Source organism: Bubalus bubalis, chromosome 17, assembly GCF_019923935.1.
Source record: "Bubalus bubalis isolate 160015118507 breed Murrah chromosome 17, NDDB_SH_1, whole genome shotgun sequence".
NCBI classification, from domain to species: Eukaryota; Metazoa; Chordata; class Mammalia; order Artiodactyla; family Bovidae; genus Bubalus; species Bubalus bubalis.
The window spans coordinates 28,610,910-28,637,052 of NC_059173.1; the positions used below are offsets into that span (position 1 = coordinate 28,610,910).

General features: G+C 39.8%; 1 protein-coding gene and 1 long non-coding RNA gene across 26 annotated transcripts in view; one reads left to right on the top strand and one right to left on the bottom strand.

Annotated features, from left to right (window-relative positions):
- Nucleotides 1-7,447, top strand: part of ZNF605 (zinc finger protein 605) — a 32,297-nt gene extending 24,850 nt beyond the window's left edge. For 24 of the 25 annotated variants that reach the window (XM_044930357.2, XM_044930367.2, XM_044930371.2 and 21 more), the window contains one exon: nucleotides 2,398-7,447. In XM_044930357.2, the coding sequence (XP_044786292.1) occupies nucleotides 2,398-4,193 (1,796 nt within the window). In that variant the 3' untranslated portion in view covers nucleotides 4,194-7,447. Of the gene's footprint in view, nucleotides 1-1,887 lie in introns of all 25 variants that reach the window. The other variant, XM_025267945.3, reaches the window with a different exon arrangement.
- LOC123329955 lies at nucleotides 7,243-10,374 on the bottom strand. The gene is made up of 2 exons (XR_006545596.1): nucleotides 10,075-10,374; nucleotides 7,243-8,775 (listed from the first exon to the last, which is right to left on the bottom strand). It is a non-coding gene; the product is annotated as an uncharacterized LOC123329955 (long non-coding RNA).
- Nucleotides 10,375-26,143: the final 15,769 nt, after the last annotated feature.

The window sequence follows — 26,143 nt, forward strand, 5'->3', positions numbered from 1 at the left end:
TTTATGCTGTGTAATTACTAAATATTTCATTAATTGGTTGTTGTGAGGCCAGGTAAAACAGGATCTGTCTTACTTTTCAAATAATTTCTTTAGTACAAAGGTTTTCATCTAAGTAAGTGTTTCAGCTTATTTGGGAAAATACTTCAAATTACAGATGTCAGCACCATTCACATGGATGATTAGGACTGGGTATGTGTAGTTTGGAAAAGCTGTCAAGATGGACTTTATATTCCTCCATTAATTTAGAACCACTGCTATTTTGTGAAATGAGAGGAGTTGAGATAAAGTATGAGTCATGAAATAACATTGCAGGACCAGGGAATTTTAATTTAGAAGATAATATAAAATAATTCAGTTTGAACATAATACATTTGTGTCAAAATGCAAAGTTCATTATCAGGATTAACTATATAGAAAGGAATTGCTTTAGAAGTTTAATGATAAGTGAATAGGGTTGTATTGAGGGCTTGTTATGTACTATGTAGTGGGAGTACATCAGTGAAAAACTCAAACCTGTTCCCTACCTTCATTACATTCCAGTGGGAGAGACAGAAGTAAGGTGATTACCTATCTGATAAGTGCTATGAAGAGAATAAACAGGGTGTTAGTGTGCCCTTAAAATGATATGAAATAGGCATACTGGCAGCTGGGCAGGGAGAGGCTTTTGGGGTCATTGGGGGCAGGGAGGAGCCCAATGTTGTGAGAGGAAGTTGAGGGCTGGAAGGAGCCAGGCATGCAGGGGTGTGTATGCTGTGTTAAAAGCCCAGATTTATCAAAGGTTTTTAAGCAAGAGGTTTAAGCAAAAGGTTAGAGTACATTTTCTAAAGATTGATGTGTGGAGACTAGAATTGGGAGGGCATGAGCCTGGAAGTGGGAATATCAACTGAAAAATAGGATGAAATGAAGGCTGAATGAATCAGAGTGTAATGGAAACAGAGATGTGGGGAAACAGACCTGTACCCCTACCAAGGATGATGCTAGTAAAACATGGTCTATGTGTTTGCCAAAGTGCCAAGATTTTTAAAAAATTTCTTTAATATTTTTTTTGGGTACAGTTTAACCTCAGTATGGTTTTATATCATTTAACTTATTAATTTGGATATATATCTTAATCTTATTCCTTGATTTGAATTAAAATTTATTTTTCTTTACTCTTACATTTCATGAAACAATTTTTTATAAACTCTTAAGGAGTATCTCACACTTACATGTCTGTAGGACATATAAGTGTCTCACACTTATATGAGAAGCTTATATAAATGGTATCTAACATCCCTCTCTAGTCTTTAAAATGCCCATGAACAGTGTTATCATCTTGTACTCACTGAAGCTCAAAACGTTGAATCTTTTTTTTTTCTCCTCCATATCCACAGCTCTAGTTAGCTCTTCCTCTGAAATTCTGATATATCTTAGAGTTGTTAGATGAGGCTTTTTCCCTCCCCAGATAAATTATCCTACAAAAAAGGAGTGATTGCTTTATATTTGAGATCTTGCCATATTTTTTTCATCTTGGGAGTATTATCTCACAATTCCTAGTAAAGAATATCATAAAGTAAACAAGCTTAAAAGATCATTAAGGGAGATCACAGATAACTGTACTTACATGGTAAAAAAGAAAACTGTGCTAATGTTATGCAAAGCATACTTGTGGTTTTGAGTAATTTACATCATATACAGATTCAGTATATAGATGATGATTCAATTAAAGTATCAGAAACCTTAATAAAGATGTTGATGCTGAGCTCTGGAGAACTCTTAGATAATTCCAAAAAAGCAGTTCTCATGATGGTGAAATTACAGATATCAGTGATTTGGGTGATGATTTTGAATGAGGATGCTTTTTGAATGTACTGATAGTACAGAAAACTAACATATCTCACCTTTCAGACATGAAAGTTGATATCCTGTGTTTGCTGTCATTGTCTTCAGTGTTTCTTCCTGTGTGACATTCAGCACTGTGTATTAATCTTGCTCTTCTCTGCACTGTGATACTCAGTACATCTGATACTGTGATACTCAGAAGTACTCAGTCTTCTCTCATGGGAGTACCTACTTGCCTTTTTCTGATTTCTGTTAATAATGTCTGGGCATATAGAAGATAATCAGTAGGTTATTGTGGAATGAGCAGTGTTTGATTAGAAATTGTTTGTCTTTTTTATCTCATCATGATCACTTGAATATATTTCATCTTTCCTTATTTTAAAGTTTGTGTTTATAAACATTTGTAATTTCAAAATCTGTTTTCATTTCTATTAAAAAGTTCAAAGCCTAATAAGTAGATATTGTATGTGGGAGATTTTTTTTTTATGGACTGGGCTCATGCTCCATTTCCGATTTGTTCAATAAGCTTAATGATTAGGGAAATTTACACAGTATGGTTCATTTTTTCCTTTTTAGAAAAAGTCTGGCTAGATAATAATCTCAAAATGTGGCATCAGGATAATCAAGACAAGCTTAAAAGTTTGGAGAGAGGCCATGAATATGACATCTTTGAGAGAATGTTTCATTTAGGCATTAACTTTGATCATTTAGGAATGAGATCCCATAAATGTGGCACAGGTGAAAAAAGTCTGAAGGATCCTTTTGATTTTCTTATTCCAAAAAGTAACTGTGAAAGAAAGAAACTTGATGAGCTTAATAGGAAATTATTATTTTGTATTAAACCTGCCAGAACTTATGGTGGAATAAAATACTCTGATGGCAATACATGTAGAAAAGTCAGCAGTAAAGAGCCAGAACTCATTATGAGCCATATACCACACACAGGAGTCTGTTTGTGCATGGAATGTGGCAAGGTTTTTAATAAAAAGTCACAGCTCATTATACATCAAAGAACTCATACAGGAGAGAAGCCCTATGGATGCCGGGACTGTGGGAAAGCTTTCTCCCAGAAGTCATTGCTCACTATTCATCAAAGGACTCATTCAGGAGAAAAACCATATGGGTGTGGGGAATGTCAGAAAGCTTTCAGTAGGAAGTCACTGCTCATTTTACATCAGAGAACTCACACAGGAGAGAAACCGTATGGCTGCAGTGACTGTGGGAAAGCCTTCAGCAGGAAGTCACAGCTTAAAAGACATCAGATAACCCATACGATAGAAAAGCCCTATGGCTGCAGTGACTGTGGGAAAGTCTTCTCCCAGAAATTAAAGCTCATTACACATCAGAGGACACACACAGGCGAGAAGCCCTACAGATGTAGTGATTGTGGAAAAGCCTTCTTTTGGAAGTCACAGCTTATTACTCATCAGAGGGTTCATACAGGGAAGAAGCCATATGCCTGTAGTGAATGTAAAAAAGCCTTCAGCAGGAACTCACTCCTCATTAGGCATCAGAGGATCCATACAGGAGAGAAACCCTATGAATGCAGTGAATGTGGTGAAGCCTTCATCAGAAAACCACAACTTGTTAAACATCAAATGACTCATACGGGAGAGAAGAATTATCAGTGCAGTAATTGTGAGGAAGCCTTCTTTAAGAAGTCAGAACTAATTAAACATCAAAAGGTTCATTTAGGAGAAAGACCCTATAGATGTGTTGAATGTGGAAAAACCTTCTTTGGAAAGTCACAGCTCCTGACACATCAAAGAACTCACACTGGAGAGAAACCTTATGAATGTAGTGCCTGTGGGAAAGCCTTCACCCAGAAGTCCAGCCTGGTGTCCCATCAGAGGACACATACAGGGGAGAAACCTTATGAATGCAGTGAATGTGGGAAAACCTTCAGTGAGAAGTCAAGTCTCATTCACCATCAGAGAACCCATACTGGAGAAAAACCCTTCGAATGTGGTGAGTGTAGGAAAGCTTTTGCCTGGAAGCCACAGCTTCTTAGGCACCAGAGAATTCATACAGGGGAGAAACCCTATGGATGCAGTGAATGTGGAAAGGCATTTGTTCAGAAAGTACAGCTCATTAAACATCAGAGAAATCATACAGGAGAGAAGACCTATGGATGCAATGACTGTGCAAAAGCTTTCTTTGAGAAGGCACAGCTCATTATACATCAGAGAATTCATACAGGAGAGAGACCCTATAAATGTGAGGAATGTGGGAAGTCTTTCACTAGGAAGTCACACCTTATGAGGCATCAGAGGATCCATACAGGGGATAAGTACTATGGATGCAGTGAATGTGGGACTGTCTTCCACAGGAAGGCGCAGCTCCTGATTCATCAGAGAAGTCATATGCTGTAGACATGGGGTGAATGTGGTGAGTGTGGGGAGTCTGCCATCAGATATCAGGTCCCTGACACTCCAAGGACATGTATGGGAGAGAAACTCTGTCACTGCAGTGACTGTCTCACCACATAGAATTTAGAAAGAGAACCTTTTTTTGTTGTTGTTGTTAAGTAGACAATATAGGAAAGTCTTCTCCCAGGAAACACAACTTGTGACATATTGATGGCTCCTCAGTGTGGAAGTCTTATCAGTATTGTGATAGGTATAGACCTTTCAGTCAAAAGTGCCAGGCTATTAAATTTTAGAAGATATAAACAGGAGAAAAACTCAGTTGTTGTAATGAGTGAGTGAAAATTTCATTGGGAAATGGTAGCCCAGAGTACACTAGATGATACATACACAAAGGAAGTAACGTCTCATGCAGAGGAGTAGTCCCAGTACATTGAAGAATTTGATAAGCATGATCCCTGTTGAAAATTCTTTAAGGAGGTTATGTTTATTGTATATAAATTGTAAGAAAATAGGCATTTTTAAAGTGGTAGCTGTGTTTGAGGTGTGAAGACTTCTTTCTGCTTTCTGTTAGGGTGGTATAATAAGAACCACATAAACTCTCTTGCTTTAAACAGCTAGAAACTACCATTTATTAAATAGTGGTTTTTAGATATATGTCAAGTGCAGGTTTATGATCCCTGGCAGGAGGTGGACAAAATGAGGACAGCCCCACGACTGCCCAGCCTACTACCTGGGGGCCACTGTCAAGGCTGCAGGTCAGGGAGTTGAATGAACATGGTCTTGCTGAACCGAAGAGGGTTTCTGAGTTGGCATTTGAGGAACCTCGGTAGCTAGAATTTGCAGGTGAAGGGTGCTGGGTAAGAAGGAGCTTCCCAGAGAGGAGGCTGTATAAATCCTCAGTGAGTCCCTCTTTGAGTATTTGGCTTTAGCCTTTATTTGCATGTGTGTGGAAGAAAACTGAGACTCTGAGAGGAGCTAGGCAGCAGGGAGCTGAATAAGCCCTGGAGCTTAGCACAGGCTGAGACAGTTTATGTTCCCACCAGCCACTTGGAGGCAGCTTTTTGCACAGGGGCATCAAGGGGAGTTCCCAGAACTGAGTTGTCTTGGGAAGGGTGGAGAGTCACTTAACCTAGATTAAAAGCTACTCTGGACCCACAGTGTCTGACATCCAGAAACTTACCTGGCACACCAAGAGGCAGGAACATATGACTTGTAACTACAAGAAAAATCAGTCAATAGAAAAAGGAAAGACTGAATTGATGGGAAGTAGTAGACAAGTATATTCAAATAGCTACTGTAAGTATAAAGTAGAAGAAAACATAAATTTGACAAAACCTGGAGTGTAAGGTACACTTTTAAAAGCTCAAATGGAACTTCTCAGGTTGAGAACAACTCTGAAAAATAAAAAATAAAAAAACCCAACTGGAATTAAGAACATATTAGACATAGAAGAAGGAAAGAAATCAATGAATCTGAAGAGTAAGAATGAAAATTATCAAATGATATACACAGAGAAAAACATGTGGGTGGGGGGAAAGGAAGACAGGAAATTAGTTAAAAGTGGTGTAATATACATGTAATGGAAGGTCTAGAGGAGAGAAGTGAGAGGCAGCAGAAAAGGGATTTGAATAAATGATGGCTGAAAAATACCCATTATGATGAAAAGTATAAACGCACTTATTCAAGAAGTTCAAAGAACCCAACACAGAAGAAACATAAAGATGCCAATGGACATCACAGTCAGTTGATGAAAACTGGAGTTAAAGAGAACAATTGTTGGGAATTCCCTGGTGGCCAAGTGGCTGGGAGTCTGCCTTCCAATTCAGGGAGTGAAGGTTCAATCCCTTGTCGGGAAACTGAGATCCCCCATGACGTGTGGCGCGGTCAAAAAAAATTTTTTTTAATTGAGCAATTGTAAAATGCCTGGAGAAAAAAGGACAGGACACACCCACAGAGCAAAAAAGTACAATATACTTCTGGTCAGAAACTATGCAAACTATAGGACAGCAGAATGACGCTGTTAAGTTACAAAAGAAAATAAAGAACCTCCCCTGCCCCACAGCCTGGAGTTCAATTGCCTGTCAAAAACATCTTTCAAAAATGAAACCAAGAAGGACTTCAAAAAAGCAAAATCAGAGAGAGTTCCTGCCTTCAGGAAACATTGAAGGAAGTTTGGGGACAACAGGAGAACACAACTCTGGAAATGAAAGGTTCTGGAAATGGTGAATGCATGGGTGAATATGAAAGATTTTTGTCTTTATTTTAAAATTCTTTAAAAAGGTAATGAACTGCTTTAAACCAAACTAATGACAGCATACCTTGGGTTAAGATCTACTTAGAAGTAAAGTGCTACAGTAGTACTTAAGTATGAATCTATAAAAATAGTTGAAGATACTTGTGTTGTCTGAGTCAGAGATGTGGGATGACTTGTATCTATAGCAGCTACATGATGAAAAGTGTCTGTGTTATGGATCTGTACATGTGCTCATGTTCTGAGTGTTCTCCATGTCCACACCATTTTCCTCCTTTCTCTGTATGCCCAGAGGGAGTGCACTGCTTCCTAGGATTTCTGCTTAGGTTTGGACAGGCGAGGTGTGTGTCACCCCTGCCTCTCTCCTGCTGGCACACATCTGGGGGTGTCTGTCCATGTGGCTGAAGCTCCTATGTTCACCACAGACCCTCCCCCTGCTCATCAGACATAAGGGTGTTGTTAACTGCTTCTGGGGACTTCACCATCGCTGGTTAATTTTCTTAATTCTAGACACACTTCTGTAAATAGTTTGTTTATTAAATATTCTTGAGTTAATAATTTTGAGTATAACGTTTGTTACAAATGATGAACGTTTGACCAAATTTTGAGTATCAGTTACTGGTCCATGGGGCATAGGCTGACATCTGTTGAGATTTCTCACACTCAAGATCAGTATTTTCTCTTTGTATTTTAATAATTCAGTAAAAATTATAAATTCTTTGTGTGTTTTGTTTTGTTTTGCTGCAAACATAAATGACTCTGGAGATTGTTACCATTTGCTCCATATGCCGGTGGTCTTGCAGCAATAGACTGAACATCATGAGGTCTTTGTGCTACCTCTGGGTTGGTTGACCTTACAAGAAAGCATTATTATTTTTGTTAAATATGTATGGGCAAGAAGAAGGTAACTCATTACTGAGTGAAGAAAGAAAGGAATGATGTACTGTACTTCCCTGTACTCTTATTTTAAAAACTTGTGCTGTGCAATTAAAATACTCTTATTCCATATTTGGCTTTTTTTAATTCTGTATAATTCACAATCTGTCATCTGTACACATGATTTCCCATTTCAGGATTCAGAATCACCCCCAGAAAACCTCTTCAAAGGCTCCATACTAGATTCCATCACAGACACCATGCCAAATTGAAAATCAACTTTCCTAAGATTAAAACTGAGGTTCTTAAGGTATAGATTCGTGTGTGTGTGTGTGTGTGTGTGTGTGTGTGTGTGAGAGACTCTTTGTGACCCCATGGACTGTAGCCTCTCCAGGCTCCTCTGTTTATGGGATTTCCCAGGCAAGAAAACTGGAGTGGGTTGCCATTTTCTTTTCCAGAGGATCTTACCAACCCAGGGATTGAACTGGCATCTCCTGCATAGGCAGATGGATTCTTTATCACTGAGCCACTTGGTAAGCCCTCCATGAAGCATAATAAGTTAGGCTGAAGTAGACTGTTAAGAGGCCAGCATAGATCCAGTGTAGCACCCTCCCTGTCATTTATCAGGTATCCTTTTGCACCCATTCTCTGCTCCTGCACACAAACGGCCTGTCTGTAATAGTACTCTGTGATCTGTTTATGATAGTGAAATGGTTTCCCCCATTGAGATTCTCCCCTGACCCTTATTGGCCACATAGTGAAGGGAAAAGCCCTTCTCACTCTGATTATCTTAGAAAATTCTGTTTGTCTCCTGATGTCTGTCTATAACTTAGAAGCAGGCAGTGTGACCTTGATATGTCATGATTAGCTCAAAAGAATGAAATGCAAGTTAAAGTGTGCTTTTCTTCCACATGGGATAGATTCCTCTCAACACTGCAAGCTCAGTCTCCATATCAAGTCACCTTGGTAAGTAGTGGATTTGTTCCAGGGCCAAGTCTGCAGATTTGGTGATGCTATATGATTACTCTTTATTTTCTCTGTGGGCTCTTTGTAGCTTTTTTTCACAATTACTACACAATTCATCCAGGCAGTTTTGACATCTTGTTATCAAGACTCTTAAAATGCTAAGATGAAATACACTAGGAACAAATTTATTTAATGCCTGAATACCTACATCATTATATTTAGATATTTGTGCATGTGTGCTCAATTGCTCCTTCATGTCCGACTCTTTGTGACCCCATGGACTGTAGCCCTCCAGGCTCTTCTGTTCATGGGATTATCCAGGCAAGAATACTGGAGTATGTTTGCATTTCCTCCTCCAGGGCATCTTCCTGACACAGGGATAAAACCCGTGTCTCTTGCATTGGCAGGTGGATTCTTTACTCCTGAGCCACCTGGGAAGCCCCCAAATCATTAAAGGTGCCCAGCAAAGATAATGTAGCTGTGAATCAGTCACTGGTGAGATGAAAAGGAGAGAAACACAAATGAGGTGACGTTTGTAAATTGAGGGTCTCAATTAAAGCACTACTCTCATTTAAATTTTTCATTAAAAAACACATCAAGCTCAGACTCACAAAAAGATGTGCAAAGTGGATTAACTTTCGCGTGCTTGTTAGAGACCATGTGAAGGAAACAATGACAGTGTTTGAGGTTTAAAAATAAAATAAAATAAAATAAAAAAAAGAAAAAAAAAAAAAAGGAAACAATGAAACCAGAGATGAGATGCTGGTACTGCAGCCATCCAAAGTGGTATGGATGTGTCCTCAAACCAAGACATCACCAGACAGCTATGAGTGCAAAAGCAAATCATATATTTTTGTCCTCCTGGGTATAACATTAATAGAAAGCAGAATGCATCCGGTGATGGTGATGTCTACAGTCAGGACCATGTGCTCCGGTGTGAGGGTGGGGTCAGTGGTTGATGATGAAGCCAGGCTGCTGCCCCTTGTTGAGGAGCAGGTTCTGCCCTGACTTGGGGCATCCAGAGATCAGAACATGGCTGTGTCAAATCATGCCTGCTGCTGATACTTCCTCAGTGCTACATTTGAAAGGAAAACATCTGTACCCATATATATATACTGAGTAAACAGTTTGATGAATTAATATGTGTGAGTGTGATCATTAGGAACAGTAAACTTTAGTTTCCTTGCCAACGAGGTATTGCAAACAGTCTGAACTCACACCACTTTCCAACCTGTCATGATGCAGATACACTTGTCACAGAGAAAAAGCAGTTGGTAGTGATGGTATGAGTTCATACTCTGCCCAGAACTTAGCTCACCTGCGTGGGTCCTGGGGTCTGTACAGAGGAAAATAGTCTGTTTCTTTTACAAACTAATCTGGGGACTCCCCTAATTCTCTGAGTTTTAAAAGAGAAGGATAGGGCTTCCCTGGTTTCTTAGTGGTAAAGAATCTGCCTGCCAATGCAGGAAACATGGGTTTGATCCCTGATCCTGAAGATTCCATCTGCCACGGATCAAAACCTGTGTGTCACAACTACCGAGCCTGTGTTAGAGACCCTGAGAACCATAACAAGAGAAGTGACTGAAATGAGAAGCCCACACATCACAACTAGAGAGTAGCCCCCACTTGCTGTAACTAGAGAAAAGTTCAAGCAGCAAGAAAGATGCAGCCCAGCCAGAAATAAATAATTTTTTAAACAAGCATAGGATACTTAGAGATTAGCCATACCAAGAGCATAACTTTCAAGAAAAAAGAGATGAAACATATATAATAAGGTTCACCCACACCTACCTTCCACCTTCTGAAGAGGAGGGTCTGGGTAGGGCCATAGACAATTCAAGCTGGAAACCCATCAGATGCTGAATCCACATCCCCACTGAATATAGGGTAGTCTTACCAGGGATGTCACAGCTAGGCCCAGATTCTACATCCCACGTCTGGTGCTGTCCTGTCTTAATTTCCTTGCTAAATGAAAAAAGGCAAAATGGTTGTCTGAGGAGACCTTACAAATAGCTGATAAAAGAGAAGTGAAGGGCAAAGGAGAAAAAGAAAGATATGTCCATCTGAATGCAGAGTTCCAAAAAATAGCAAGAAGAGATGAGAAGCCTTCCTAAGTGATCAATGCAAAGAAATAGAGGGAAACAATAGAATGAGAATGACTAGAGATCTCGTCAAGAAAATTAGAGATACCAAGGGAACATTTCATGCAAAGATGGGCACAATAAAGGACAGAAACAGTATGGACCTAACAGAAGCAGAAGATATTAGGAAGAGGTGGCAATAACACACAGAAGAGCTATACAAAAAAAAAGATCTTAATGACCCAGATAACCATGATGGTGTGATCACACACCTACAGCCAGACATCCTGGAGTGCGAAGTTAAGTGGGCCTTAGGAAGCATCACTCTGAACAAAGCTAGTGGAGGTGATGGAATTCTGGTTGAGCTATTTCAAATCCTAAAAGATGATGCTGTGAAAGTGCTGCACTCAATATGCCAGCAAATTTGGGAAAACTCAGCAGTGGCCACAGGACTGGGAAGGGTCAGTTTTCATTCTAATCCCAAGGAAGGGCAGTGCCAAAGAATGTTCAAACGACCACACAATTGGAGTCATCTCACATGCTAGCAAAGTAATGCTCAAAATTCTCCAAGACGGGCTTCAGTATGTGAACCGTGAACTTCCACATGTTCAAGCTGGATTTAGAAAAGGCAGAGGAACCAGAGATCAAATTGCCAACATAGAAAAAGCAAGAGAATTTCGGAAAAACATCTGCTTCATTGACTACACTAAAGCCTTTGTATGGATCACACAAAGTGTGGAAAATTTTAAAGAGATGGGAGTACCAGACCACGTTACTTGCCTCCTGGGAAACCTGTATGCCGGTCAAGAAGCAACACTTAGAATCGAACATGGAACAGAGGACTGGTTCCAAATTGGGAAAGGAGTACGTCAAGGGTGTAAGCAGGTCACCCTGCTTATTTAACTTATATGCAGAGTACATCATGTGAAATGCCAGGCTAGATGAAGCACAAGCTGGAATCAAGATTGCTGAGGTAAATATCAATAAACTCAAATATGCAGATAACACCATCTTTATGGCAGAAAGTGGAGAGGAACTAAAGAGCCTGTTGATAGAGGAGAGTGAAAAAGCTGGCTTAAAACTCAACATTCAAAAAACTAACATCATGGCATCTGATCTCATCACTTCATGGCAAATACATGGGAAAACAGTGGAAACTGTGACAGACTATTTTCTTGGGCTCCAAAATCACTGCAGATGGTGACTGCAGCCATGAAATTAAAAGACACTTGCTCCTTGGAAGAAAAGCTATGACCAACCTAGACAGCAGAGACATTAAAAAAGCATCAGAGACATTACTTTGCCAACAATAGTCCGTATAGTCAAAGCTATGGTTTTTCTAGTAGTCTTGTATGGATGTGAGAATTGGACCATAAAGAAAGCTGAGCATCGAAGATGTGAGAATTGGACCATAAAGAAAGCTGAGCATCGAAGAATTGATAAGCTGAGCATCGAAGAATTGATGCTTTTGAACTATAGTGTTGGAGAAGATTCTTGAGAGTCCCTTGGACTGCAAGGGGATCAAACCAGTCCATCCTAAAGAAAATCTGTCCTGAATATTCTATCGAAGGACTGATGCTGAAGCTGAAGCTCCAATACTTTGGCCACCTGATATGAAGAACTGACTCATTGAAAAAGAGACTGATACTGGGAAAGATTGAAGACAGGAGGAAAAGGGGATGATAGAGGATGAGATGGTTGGATGACATCACCGACTCGATGGACATGAGTTTGAGCAAGCTCCTGGAGTTGGCGATGGACAGGGAAGACTGGTGTGCTGCAGTCCATGGGGTCACAAAGGCTAGGACACAACTAAGAGCCTGAACTGAACTGAACATCAGGTCCCATCTTTGACTCATGCCTGAGTATGGGTGTTATATGTCACTCATTTGCCTTGTTGAGAGCTTTCCTTATGGAAGCAATGAGAAACCACCTGCTCTGGTGCAGTCAGTGCTGTGCTGGTGACAGGTGAGCTGTGTCTGGTGCCTCCCTTGTTTCTCCTACATTTATCTATTTAGTGTGCTGCTCCACACTCGCTCTAAGCTATTTTGATACCACAGTCCCACCAGGTGGCAGGATTGGGCGTGAACTCCTCCATCTCCCTAGACATGAAGTGCTCTCTGTTATACTACTGTTAATTATGCTGTTTTCATCCCTGTATAAATCAGCTAATTTATTCAGATACCTCAAAGTCCTTACTGGCATTTGTCACAAGCTAAAGCTGGAAAGGTTGAGGGTCTGAAAAAATTAAGATCACAAAAGGCATATCTCATTTGGATTATTAGCCATTTTACTATTGCATAGTTTTTGACAAATTAAACTTTTTTGAGCTCTAGTTTCCTATCTTTAAATTAAAATGGGGTTGTGGAGTCTTGCAGTGTGTGTCCAGTCCATTCATCCTGTTCTGGGGCCTGGAATCCTGGCACGCTCTACTTACTTTTGGGCAGCACTGTGGCCTGCCTAGCTGCAGCTGTATTCTATCCCAGTGGTGAGTGACTGCCCATGTTTTGGGCAGGTGACTCAAGAAGTGTATTTACCAAAACCATATAAACAGGTGCTGAGAAGTGACCTCACTCTGAGGGCAGAGCTGCTCTTATCCATCCCCGCTCCTTGCAGGGAGAACCCAGCCATCAGCCAGGATGGAGAGTTGTAAGACTTAAAGTGAAGTAGAGGGCTTCCCTGGTGTCTTAGTGCTAAAGAATCTGCCTGCCAATGCAGGAAACATGGGTTAGATCCCTGATCCGGGAAGATCCCACATGTCATGGAGCAACTAAGCCCATGTGGCACAACTATTGAGCCTGTGCTCTAGAGCTTGTGAGCCACAACAAGATAAGTTACTGCAGTAAGAAGCCCACACACTGAAACTAGAGAGTAGTCCCCACTCACCGCAGCTAGAGAAAAACCCACGCAGGAACGAAGACCCAGCAAAGCCAAATAAATAAATAAGTAAAATCATTATCAAGAATGAAGCAGAGATGTGACTCTAAGGAAAGTCCCTAGTGTCGTTTGAGGTCTGGACCCACTTTTCCCTGAGGTAGCTACACTCAAATTCCCTGTTTCCTAAGTTTCTTTTCTGCTTTAGTTGCATTTTGTCTCTTGCAATCAAGAGAGTTTTGACTAAAATAGGTATTACACGTGCTTCACTGTTTCCAAGGTTCTTCATAAGACTGAGGTAAAAAATAGTGCATAGGCCTCTTACTTTTTTATGTGTAAAAACTGTGCTAACATACATATAATATAAAATGTACCACCCTAACTATTTTAAGTCTGACAACAGCAGAAGAGTTGATGCTTTCAAATTGTGATGCTGGTGAAGACTCTTGAGAGTCTTTTGGACTGCAAGGAGATCACACCAATCAATCCTAAAGGAAATCAATTATGAATATTCATTGGAAAGACTGATGCTTAAGCTGAAGCTCCAATACTTTGGTCACTTGATGCAAAGAGCCGACTCGTTGGAAAAGACCCTGATGCTGGTAAAGACTGAGGGCAGGAAGAGAAGGGGGCGACAGAGGATGAGATGGTTAGATAGCATCATTGACTCAATGGACATGAATTTTAGCAAACTCCAGGAGATAGTGGAGGACAGGGAAGCCTTGCATGCTGCAGTCCATGGGGTTGCAAAGAGTTGGACATGACTTAGTGATGGAACAACAACAATTCCAGTGTGTTAAGTATATTCATAATATTTTGAATATATTACCACCATCCATCTCAATAGCTCTTATCATCTTGCAAAACTAAACTTCTGTACCCATTAAATGTCCCAAGGCCCCTTCCACCAGCCTCTGGTTACCTCCTCTCTACTTTCCACATTAGGTAACATTCAAGTGAAATGGTAAAATATTTGTCCTTATGTGACTGCCTTATTTCACTGAACACAGTGTCCTCAAGGTTTATCCATGTTGTAGCAAATGTCAGAATTTCCTTTGTTTTAAGGCTGGATAATATTCAATTGTATATATACATCCCATATTGCTAACCCATTTATCCATTGATGGACACTTGAGCTGTTTACCCATTTTAGCTGTTGTGAATGATGTCAGTGTTAACATGGGTGTACAGATGTTGCTTTCAGGCCCTGATTTTATTTATTTATTTTTTGGCTGTGCTGGGTCTTTGTTGCTGCGTGGGCTTTTCTTTAGTTGTGGCAAATGAGGACTACTTTCTAGTTGTGGTGCATGGGCTTCTCATTATGGAGGATTTTCTTGTGGAACACAGACTCTAGGGCACATGGGCTTCAGTGGTTGAAGCTCCTAGACTAGAGCACAGGCTTAGTAGTTTTGGTGCATGGGCTTAGCTTCTCTGAGGCATGTGGCATCCTCCTGGATCAAGGATTGAACTGGTGTCTCCTGCATTAGCAGGTGGATTCTTTACCACTGAGCCACCAGGGAAGCCTCTTGAATGTTGAGTTTTAAGCCAGCTTTTTCACCCCTGTCTTTCACCCTCATCAAGAGATTCTTTAGTTCCTCTTCACCTTCTGCCATTAGAGTGATATCATCTGCATATCTGAGGTTGTTGATATTTCTCCAGGCAATCTTGGTTCCAGCTTGTAATTCATCCAGCCCAGCATTTTGAGTGGTATACTCTTCAGCAGTTAAATAATCAGGGTGAAAATATACAGCATTGTCATACTTCTTTCTCAATTTTGAACCAGTCTGTTGTTCCATGTCCAGTTCTAACTGTTGCTTCTTGACCTGTGTACAGGTTTCTCAGGAGACAGGTAAGGTGGTCTGGTATTCCTATCTCTTTAAGAATTTACCACAGTGTGTTGTGATCCACACAGTCAGAGGCTTTCATGTAGTCAGTGAAGCAGAAGTAGATGTTTTTCTAAAATTCCCTTGCTTTATCTGTGATCCAGTGTAGGTTGACAATTTGACCTCTGGTTCCTCTGCGTTTTCTGAACCCAACTTGTACATCTGGAAATTCTCAGTTCATTTAGTGCTGAAGCCTTGCTTGGAGAATTTTGAGCAGTCTTGCTAATATGTGAAATGTGTGCAATTATACGGTAGTTTGAACATTCTTTGGCATTGCCCTACTTTGGGATTGGAATGAAAACTGACCTTTTCCAGTCCTGTGGCCACTGCTAAGTTTTCCAAATTTGCTGGCATATTGAATGCAGCACTTTAACAGCATCATCTTTTAGGATTTGAAATAGCTCAACCAGAATTCCATCACCTCCACTAGCTTTGTTCATAGTAATGCTTCCTAAGGCCCAATTAACTTCACACTCCAGGATGTCTGGCTCTAGGTGAGTGATCACACTATCATGGTTATCTGGGTTATTCAGACTTTTTTTTTTTGTATAGTTCTTCTGTGTATTGTTGCTACCTATTCTTAATATCTTCTGCTTCTGTTTCTGTTAGGTCCTTACTGTTTCTGCCCTTTATTATTCCCATCCTTACATGAAATGTTTCCTTGATATCTCTAATTTTCTTGAAGAGATTTCTAGTCTTTCCCATTCTGTTTTTTCTCCTCTATTTCTTTGCATTGTCCACTTAAGAAGGCTGTCTTATTGCTCCTTGCTATTGTCTGGAACTCTGCATTCAGTTGGGTATATCTTTCCTTTTCTCCCTCACTTTTTGTTTCTCTTTTTTCTCAGCTATTTGTAAAGCCTCCTCAGATAACCACTTTGCCTTCTTGCATTTTTTTCCCTCTTTGGGATAGTTTTGGTCACCGCCTCCTGTGCAGTGTTACAAACTCTGTCCATAGGTTTCAGGCACTGTGTCTACCAGATTTAATCCATTGAATCTATTTGTCACCTCCACTGCATAATTATAAGGGATTTGATTTAGGACATACCTCAATGGCCTACTGGTTTTCCCTCCTTTCTTCAACTTAAGCCTGCAAAAAAGAAAAAGAAAAAAAAAAGAAAAAATTAAGTCTGAATTTTGCAATAGGGAATGGTTGGCTTTAATAATAGTAATAATAATAAATATATCAATATTAGTGCATCAAAGGTAACAAATATACCACAGTAATTGTTGACTGTTGTTGTGTGTTGTTTAGTCACTAAGGCGTGTCTGATTCTGAACGACCACATGAACTGTAATCAGCCAGACTGTTCTGTCCATGGGATTTCCCAGGCAAGAATACTGGAGTGGGGTGCCTTTCCTTCTCCAGGGGATCTTCTCTACCCAGGGATTGAACCTGCATCTCTTACATCTCTTGCATTGGCAGGCAGACTCTTACCCCTGAGCCACCAGGGGAGCCCTATACTTCAATAATATAAAAGTGTATATATGTGTGTATAAGTGTATATATAAAAGCTATATATGACAAACCCACAGCAAACATTATCCTCAATGGTGAAAAATTGAAAGCATTTCCCCTAAAGTCAGGAATAAGACAAGGGTGCCCACTTTCACCACTACTATTCAACATAGTTTTGGAAGTTTTGGCCACAGCAGTCAGAGCAGGAAAAGAAATAAAAGGAATCCAAATTGGAAAAGAAGAAGTAAAACTCTCACTGTTTGCAGATGACATGATCCTCTACATAGAAAACCCTAAAGACTCCACCAGAAAATTACTAGAGCTAATCAATGAATATAGTAAAGTTGCAGGATATAAAATCAACACACAGAAATCCCTTGCATTCCTATACATTAATAATGAGAAAATAGAGAAATCAAGGAAACAATTCCATTCACCATTGCAGTGAAAAGAATAAAATACTTAGGAATATATCTACCTAAAGAAACTAAAGACCTATATATAGAAAACTATAAAACACTAGTAAAAGAAATCAAAGAGGACACTAATAGATGGAGAAATATACCATGCTCATGGATTGGAAGAATCAATATAGTGAAAATGAGTATACTACCCAAAGCAATCTATAGATTCAGTGCAATCCCTATCAAGCTACCAACGGTATTCTTCACAGAGCTAGAACAAATAATTTCACAATTTGTATGGAAATACAAAAAAACCTCAAATAGCCAAAGCAGTCTTGAGAAAGAAGAATGGAACTGGAGGAATCAACCTACCTGACTTCAGGCTCTACTACAAAGCCACAGTCATCAAGACAGTATGGTACTGGCACAAAGACAGAAATATAGATCAATGGAACAAAATAGAAAGCCCAGAGATAAATCCACGCACATATGGACACCTTATCTTTGACAAAGGAGGAAAGAATATACAATGGATTAAAGACAATCTCTTTAACAAGTGGTGCTGGGAAAACTGGTCAACCACTTGTAAAAGAATGAAACTAGAACACTTTCTAACACCATACCCAAAAATAAACTCAAAATGGATTAAAGATCTAAACGTTAAGACCAGAAACTATAAAACTCCTAGAGGAGACCATAGGCAAAACACTCTCTGACATACATCACAACAGGATCCTCTATGACCCACCTCCCAGAATATTGGAAATAAAAGCAAAAATAAACAAATGGGACCTAATTAAACTTGAAAGCTTCTGCACAACAAAGGAAACTATTAGCAAGGTGAAAAGACAGCCTTCAGAATGGGAGAAAATAATAGCAAATAAAGCAACTGACAAACAACTAATCTCAAAAATATACAAGCAACTCCTACAGTTCAATTCCAGAAAAATAAACGACCAATAAAAAAATGGGCCAAAGAACTAAATAGACATTTCTCCAAAGAAGACATACAGATGGCTAACAAACACATGAAAAGATGCTCAATATCACTCATTATCAGAGAAATGCAAATCAAAACCACAATGAGGTACCATTTCACGCCAGTCAGAATGGCCGTGATCCAAAAGTCTACAAGCAATAAATGCTGGAGAGGGTGTGGAGAAAAGGGAACCCTCTTACACTGTTGGTGGGAATGCAAACTAGTACAGCCACTATGGAGAACAGTGTGGAAATTCCTTAAAAAACTGGAAATAGAACTGCCTTATGATCCAGCAATCCCACTGCTGGGCATACACACTGAGGAAACCAGAAGGGAAAGAGACACGTGTACCCCAATGTTCATCGCAGTACTGTTTATAATAGCCAGGACATGGAAGCAACCTAGATGTCCATCAGCAGATGAATGGATAAGAAAGCTGTGGTACATATACACAATGGAGTATTACTCAGCCATTAAAAAGAATACATTTGAATCAGTTCTAATGAGGTGGGTGAAACTGGAGCCTATTATACAGAGTGAAGTAAGCCAGAAAGAAAAACACCAATACAGTATACTAACGCATATATATGGAATTTAGAAAGATGGTAACGACAACCCTATATGTGACAGCAAAAGAGACACAGATGTACAGAACAGTGTTTTGGACTCTGTGGGAGAGGGCGAGGGTGGGATGATTTGGGAGAATGGCATTGAAACACGTATAATATCATATATAAAAAAATAATAAAAGTGTAAATATAGGGGACACTGTCTGAAGATAGGGGATGGAGGATATAAAGGAACTTTTTGTACTTTACAATCAATTTTTATGTAAAACTGACACTGCTCCAAAAAATGGTCTAGTGATAAAAATACTACACATGGGCCTTAAAAAAAGAATTTTACAAGTTTGTCTTTGTCATAAATATAGATTTTTAAATCCTCAAATGTGAACAGAAGTTGATCAGGCAATACACATGTGATTTTATATGTACACAATAGACATTTTTATGTACTTGCATACTGCTAAGTCACTTCAGTCGTGTCCGACTCTGTGCGACCCCATAGACGGCAGCCCACAGGCTCCTCCGTCCCTGGGATTCTCCAGGCAAGAACACTGGAATGGGTTGCCATTTCCTTCTGCCATGCATGAAAGTGAAAAGTGAAAGGGAAGTTGCTCAATCGTGTCCGACTCTTCGCGACCCCATGGACTGCAGCCCACCAGGCTCCTCCGTCCATGGGATTTTCCAGGCAAGAGTACTGGAGTGGGGTGCCATTGCCTTCATATATTAAATAAATAACATATAAATAAAGACTTTCTGAGAACCTATAAGCAAAAGTTCTTCACAGAACATGTGAACATTGGACTAATGGGAGCTCTTATCCATTGCTGGTGAATATATATCCCTGGATACTAATTCTGTGTAATTATTGTAAATTCCTTCTGATGTGTTGCTAGTCTTTCCATTTTGCTTATGGTGATTTTTTGCTGGTGAATACACATTCATGGACTTGCCTGGTGGCTCAGATGGTTAAAGAACCTTCCTGCAATGCAGGAGACCAGGGTTCAATCCCTGGAGCAGGAAGATCCCCTGGAGATGGCTACCCACTCCAATATTCTTGCTTGGAGAATTCCATGGACACAGTAGCCTGGAGGGCTACAGTCTGTGGGGTTGCAAAGAATCAGACACGACTGAGTGACTAACGCACACACACAGACAGGAGGACAAGGAAATGTGTAAGATTGTTCCTGGAAACAGTGTTGAATCAGTTGCAAAAGTAAAATTTAGAACAAGGTGGCAGGGGAGTAGGTGGATGTGGAATACATCTCTCTCCATGGATACATCAGGAATACACCTTCAGACACAGACGTGCATGCAGAACACCAGCTGAGAGTGGACAGGAGTACGTGACCAGTGGAAAAGAATATATGGAACCACGCTAAACTCGGTAGAATGAGGGAACTAGGCGGAAAAACAGGAGTGTTAGTAGGACTGGATCTACCCTTGGTGGGTGGGGGAACTGAAGCAGGGGTCTGATCCCCACAGCAGGGCAGTTGTCTGAGTCAGAGGAGAAACGTTTAAGGCTGAGAGTGAAACAACTGATCTGTGGCAGTCTAAATGGAGTCAGACAGTCCTTGCTAAAGCCATACATATGCCGGGCAGGAACACGGGTCTCCTGGAAGGGACAATGGCTGGGAGCTGGAGTTTGGGATTGTGGTTCAATCCCAGGGCGAGGGCTGCTGTTGTCTGCAGAAAGACAGATTGAGGGGATGTGAGGGAAGAGATTGGGAAATGCCTGTGGAGGAAAGCCAGGCAGCCATGGAAGCAAGGTGATACTCCTGAGTCACATGTAGAGGATGGAGCCATCACCATGGCCTCTCTCCACATGCCAGCATCGGCAGCTGAACAATAGAGAGGCTGGCCCATCAAATGCCTGATGTACTGAACTACAGAGTAGGACTCCACTCAGGGTGCCCCTTTAAGTGCCTGATGCACTGATCTACAGAGTGGGACCCCAGGCAAGGGATCCCTCTAAGTGCCTGAACAGGCAGAGCTATGGAGAAAGACTGGCCAGAGAGGCTTTCTGATGGCCAGCCAAGAGAGGCTCGAAAAAAGACTGGTAGGGCCATAACTCCTGCCACGGAGGCAGTCTGTGTCCCTGCACATTTGGCACCACCAGGGTCCTCACAAGCCAAGCAGCTGCGCCACCTTCATGCTCAACTCTCACTGGGGCAGAGCTGCCACAGGCCAAAAAAAAAAAAAAAAGTCTTGTATTTATGCGTGCAGTGTCACTTCCGTCTTGTCCGACTGTTTGTGACCCTGTAGACTGTGGCCTGCCAGGCTTCTCTGTCAGAGACGGGGTTCTCCAGGCAAGAATACTGGAGTGTATTGGCCAATACTGGTTGTCGTGCCCTTCTAGAACACTATATTTCCTATTACCCTAGCCACCAATCCTCCTGAGTACCTGATGCTGCCAGAACCCCTGCAACCCAAGCAGTTGCACTACTTCCACACCTGACCCTCACAAACCCAAGCCCTCCAGGGAAGCTTCAGGAGCTAAACCCCAGTGGACGACCAACATGTAGAGGTGGAAATAAAACCACAATTGAATCCCAGGGGCAGTGTGGCTAAGGAAGAAAACCCAAAACCTTCCCACCAGCTGACAAGCTGCAGATTAAATCTACATGATCAACTAAGCAGACTCTGTGTCTATGGAATATATAAAGGGCCATTGAGACCTCCCACAAAAGAAAACATACTAGCTGTGATAGCTGTGGACATTGGAGGCAAGAACACAGAGGAATAGAACCAGATTAGAACCTGCCCCCACAGCAGGTCCAGAGGTCAGTACAGTGTTGGAGGGCATCCTAGGGAGGTAAGGTGGACTGTGAGTCCCAGCATGGGAAAGGACTCTGACAGCAGTGGTGGAAGAAAAACATTTATTATTATTATTTTTTGACTTGTTATGTAGATTCTTTTGGATTTTTTTTTTTTCTTTTTCTTTCCCCCCCTCTGTTGTTGTTGTTGATTTTTTTTGGCACTAAGAAATCCAATTAAGCTTTTGAGCTTTTTTTTTGCTTCTTCCTCAGTCACATATTTTATTGTCATAAGTCTCTGCCTCGACGTTGGGCCTTTGCAGTTCTGTGGAGTTTTCCTCTTTTTTCTTTTCTGTTTTTATAATTTTAATTTTTTAAACCTATTTTTTTTCCTACATCTATTCCTTTGCTTTTCCTACTGTTCTTTCCCCCTTGCAGTTAATCTTTAATGTATATAAATCTTCTTTATCTACCTCTATTTAACTTTGCATATCTATTCTTTCTTTTCTTTATCTCCTTTCCTTTCAACATATTTGGTAGTTTTATTTTCATTGCTTTATTCCCCAGTTGGCACTTTGCATTAGTTTTGTATTCCAGTTTGTGTTTTAATTAGTTTTGTTCTGGTAGATATAATTTTTGGTTTCGTTTGCTGGGTCAATCTATTGTACTTAATTTTTGTTGGACTGTTTTGATTTTGCTTATGGGTGTATATGTATATGTGTATATGCAGTCACAGTTTCTATTGTTATAACCCTCTGCCTCTACATTGGGCTTTTGCAGTTCTGTGGAGTTTTCCTTTTTTCTTTCTTCTTCTGTTTTTTCCTCTTTTCTCTTTTTTATTTTAATTTTTAAAAACCTATTATTTTTTCTACATTCATTCCTTTGTTTGCCTTTCCTACTGTTCTTTTCCCCTTGCAGTTAATCTTTAATGTATATAAATCTTCTTCATCTACCTCTGTTTAACTTTGCATGTCTATTCTTTCTTTCCTTTCCTCTCAACATGTTTGTTAGTTTTGTTTTCATTGCTTTATTCCCCCACTTGGCACCTTGCTTTAGTTTTATTTTCCAGTTTGTGATTAAGTTAGTTTTGTTCTTAACTGGTAAATATAATTTTTTATTTCCTTTGTTCACTAGATCAATCTACTTTATTTTTGTTGGACTGTTTTCACTTTGCTCATGGGTGCATATGTATATGTGTATATTCCATTATTTTATTATTATTTGCCTGATTCTGTAACTGCCATTTTTCTGAGGTTCATCTTTGGTTTCTTGTTTTTGGATATTTGTTTTACTCTTCCTTAATGTCATAGCAAACCACTTGTGGAATCTTCATTCCTGACCAGAGATCAAACCCTGAGCCTTTGGAGTGGGAGCACCGACTACAAGACCCTAGACTACCAGAGAACTAACCCTAGGGGATATCAAATAGTGAGAACTCACACAAAGGAAGCCCCGTGAATACAAGACCTGGCATCACCCAACCACCAGTAGCACCCTGTGCAGGATGCCTCATCTAAACAATAAACAAAAATACAAAGCCAATCATCAGCAGACAGGAGTACCACTTCACTCAGCCTTGCCCATCAGAGGAAAAACAAACAAACAAACAAAACCTCAGTACAAATCTTACCCTATACGAAGCTCATCTAAAACCACTGGACCAACCTTAGGAGGGCAGAAATCAAAATGAAGAAAGAATTCAACATTCTTCAAGGAAAGAATTCAACTTTCCTTGAAGCCTGGGGAAAGGTGACCTCAAACACAGTAACATTTAAAAAAAAAAGAAAGAAAAAGAAAAGGCAAGAGAATTATTGCACAAATGAAGGAACAAAGCAGAAACAGAAATCCAAATAGATGAAGAGGAAATAGGAAAATTACCTGAAAAAGAATTCAGCATAATGATAATCAAGATGATCAAAAACCTTGAAAACAAAATGGAGAAAATTATTCAATGGAGAAAACAAGAATCAATTAACAAAGACCTGAAAGAGTTAAAGAATAAGCATACAGAGACAAACCACACAATTACTGAAATTAAAAATACTCTAGAAGGAATCAATAGCAGAATATCTGAAGCAGAAGAACGAATCAGTGAGCTGGAAGGTAAAATGGTGGAAATAACTTCTGAAGAGCAGAATAAAGTAAAAAGAATGAAAAGAGCTGATGATAGTCTCAGAGACCTCTGGGACTATATCAAATGCTGCTGCTGCTGCTGCTTCTGCTGCTAAGTCGCTTCAGTTGTGTCTGACTCTGTGCGACCCCATAGACAGCAGCCCACCAGGCTCCCCCGTCCCTGGGATTTTCAAGGCAAGAACACTGGAGTGGGTGCCATTTCCTTCTCCAATGCATGAAAGTGAAGAGTGAAAGTGAAGTCACTCAGTCGTGTCTGACTCTTAGCGACCGCATGGACTGCAGCCTACCAGGCTCCTCCATCCATGGGATTTTCCAGGCAAGAGTACTGGAGTGGGGTACCATTGCCTTCTCCAATATCAAATGCACCAACATTCAAATTACACAGCTCCCAGAAGAGGAAGAGAAAAAGAAAGGGTAAGAGAAATTTTTGAAGAGATTATAGTTAAAAATTTCCCCAACGTGGAAAAGGAAATAGCCAATGAAGTCCAAGAGGTGCAAAGAGTCCCATACAGGATAAATCAAGGAGAAACATTCCAAGACACATACTAATCAAACTAACAAGGATTAAGCACAAAGAAAGAATATTAAAAGCAGCAAGGGAGAAGCAACAAGTAACATAGAAGGGAAACCCCATACGCTTAACAGCTGATCTTTCAGCTGAAACTCTGCCAGCCAGAAGGGAATGGCAGGATATATTTGAAGTAATGAAAGGGGAAAATCTACAATGAAGATTACTGTACCCAGCAAGGATCTCATTCAAAATTGATGGAGAAATCAAAAGCTTTTCAGACAAGCACAAGTTAATAGAATTCAGTACCACTAAACCAGCTTTACAACAAATGTTAAACGGACTTATATAGTCAAGAAATACAACAGAAGAAAAAAGATCTACAGAATCAATCCCAAACAATTAGAAAATGGCAGTAAGAACATATATATCAATAATTACTTTAAATGTAAATTGATTAAATGCTCCAAACATAAGACACAGACTGGCTGAATGGATACAAAAACAAGACCCATTTATATGCTCTCTAAAAGAAACCCACTTCAGATCTCAAGACACATATAGACTGAAAGTGAGAGGACGGAAAAATATATTCCATGCAAATGGGAAGCGAAAGAAAGCTGGAGTAGCAATCCTCATATCAGACAAAATAGACCTTCAAATAAAGAAGATAAGAAGAGATAAGGAAGGACACTATGTAATGATCAAGGGGTCAATCCAAGAGGAAGCCATAACCATTGTAAATATCTTTACACCCAACATAGGAGCACCTTAATACATAAGACGAACACTAACAGACATAAAAGGAGAGATTGACAGTAACACAGTAATAGTAGGAGACTTTAACACTCCACTGACACCAATGGACAGCTCATCAAAATAGAAAATTAATAAGGAAACACAAGTCTTAAAATGATACATTAGATGAGATGGTTCTCATTGATATCTTCAGGACGTTCCATCCAAATGCAGAAGAATACACCTTCTTTTCAAGTGCACATGGAACATTCTCCAGGATAGACCATATCTTGGGTCACAAATCGAACTTCAGTAAATTTAAGAAAATTGAAATCATACCAAGCATCTTTCTGACCACAATGTCATGAGAACAGATATCAATTACAAGAAAAAAAACTAAAAAACACAGGGACGTGGAGATTAAACAATATGTTTCTAAATAATGAACAGGTTACTGCAGAAATCAAAGGGGAAATAAAAAAAATTTCTAGAAACAAATGACAATGAAAACACGAGAACTCAAAACCTATGGGATGCAGCAAAAGCAGTTCTAAGAGGGAAGTTTATAGCAGTACAATCCGACCTCAAAAAACAAGAAAAACATCGAATAGACAACCTAACTATAATACCTAAAACAACTGGAAAAAGAAGAAAAACAAAAAACCCCTCCAAAATTAGCAGAAGGAAAGAAATCATAAAGAGCAGAGCAGAAATAATTGAAAAAGAAATGAAATAAACAATAGTAAAGATTAATAAAACTAAAAGCTGGTTCTTTGAGAAGGTAAGCAAGATTGACAAACCTTTAGCCAGACTCATTAAGAAAAAAGAGAGATGAATCAAATCAACAAAATTAGAAATTAAAAAGGAGAGGTTATAATAGACAATGCAGAAATACAAATGATTATGAGACTATTATGAACAACTGTATAGCAATAAAATAGATAACCTGGAAGAAATGGACATATTCTTAGAAAAGTTCAATATTCCAACACTAAACCAGGAAGAAATAGGAATTAGGAACAACCCAATTACAAGCACTGAAATTGAAGCTGTGACCAAAAATCTCCCAAAAAGCAAAAGCCCAGAACCAGAGGGCTTCACAGGAGAATTCTGTTATTTAGAGAAGAGCTAATGCCCATCTTTCTAAAACTCTTTCAAAAAATTGCAGAGGAAGGAACACTTCCAAATTCATTCTATGAGGCCACCATCACCCTGATACCAAAGCCAGACAAAGACAACACAAAAAAAGAAAACTTCAGGCCAATATCACTGATGAACATAGATGCAAAAATCCTCAACAAAATTTTAGCAAACAGAATTCAGCAACATATCAAAAAGCTCATACACCATGATCAAGTTGGGTTTATTCTAGGGAATGCAAGGATTCTTCAGTGTACGGAAATCAATCAATGTGATATACCATATTAACAAATTGAAAGATAAGAACCATCTCTCAATAGATGCAGAAAAAGCCTTTGAAAAAAT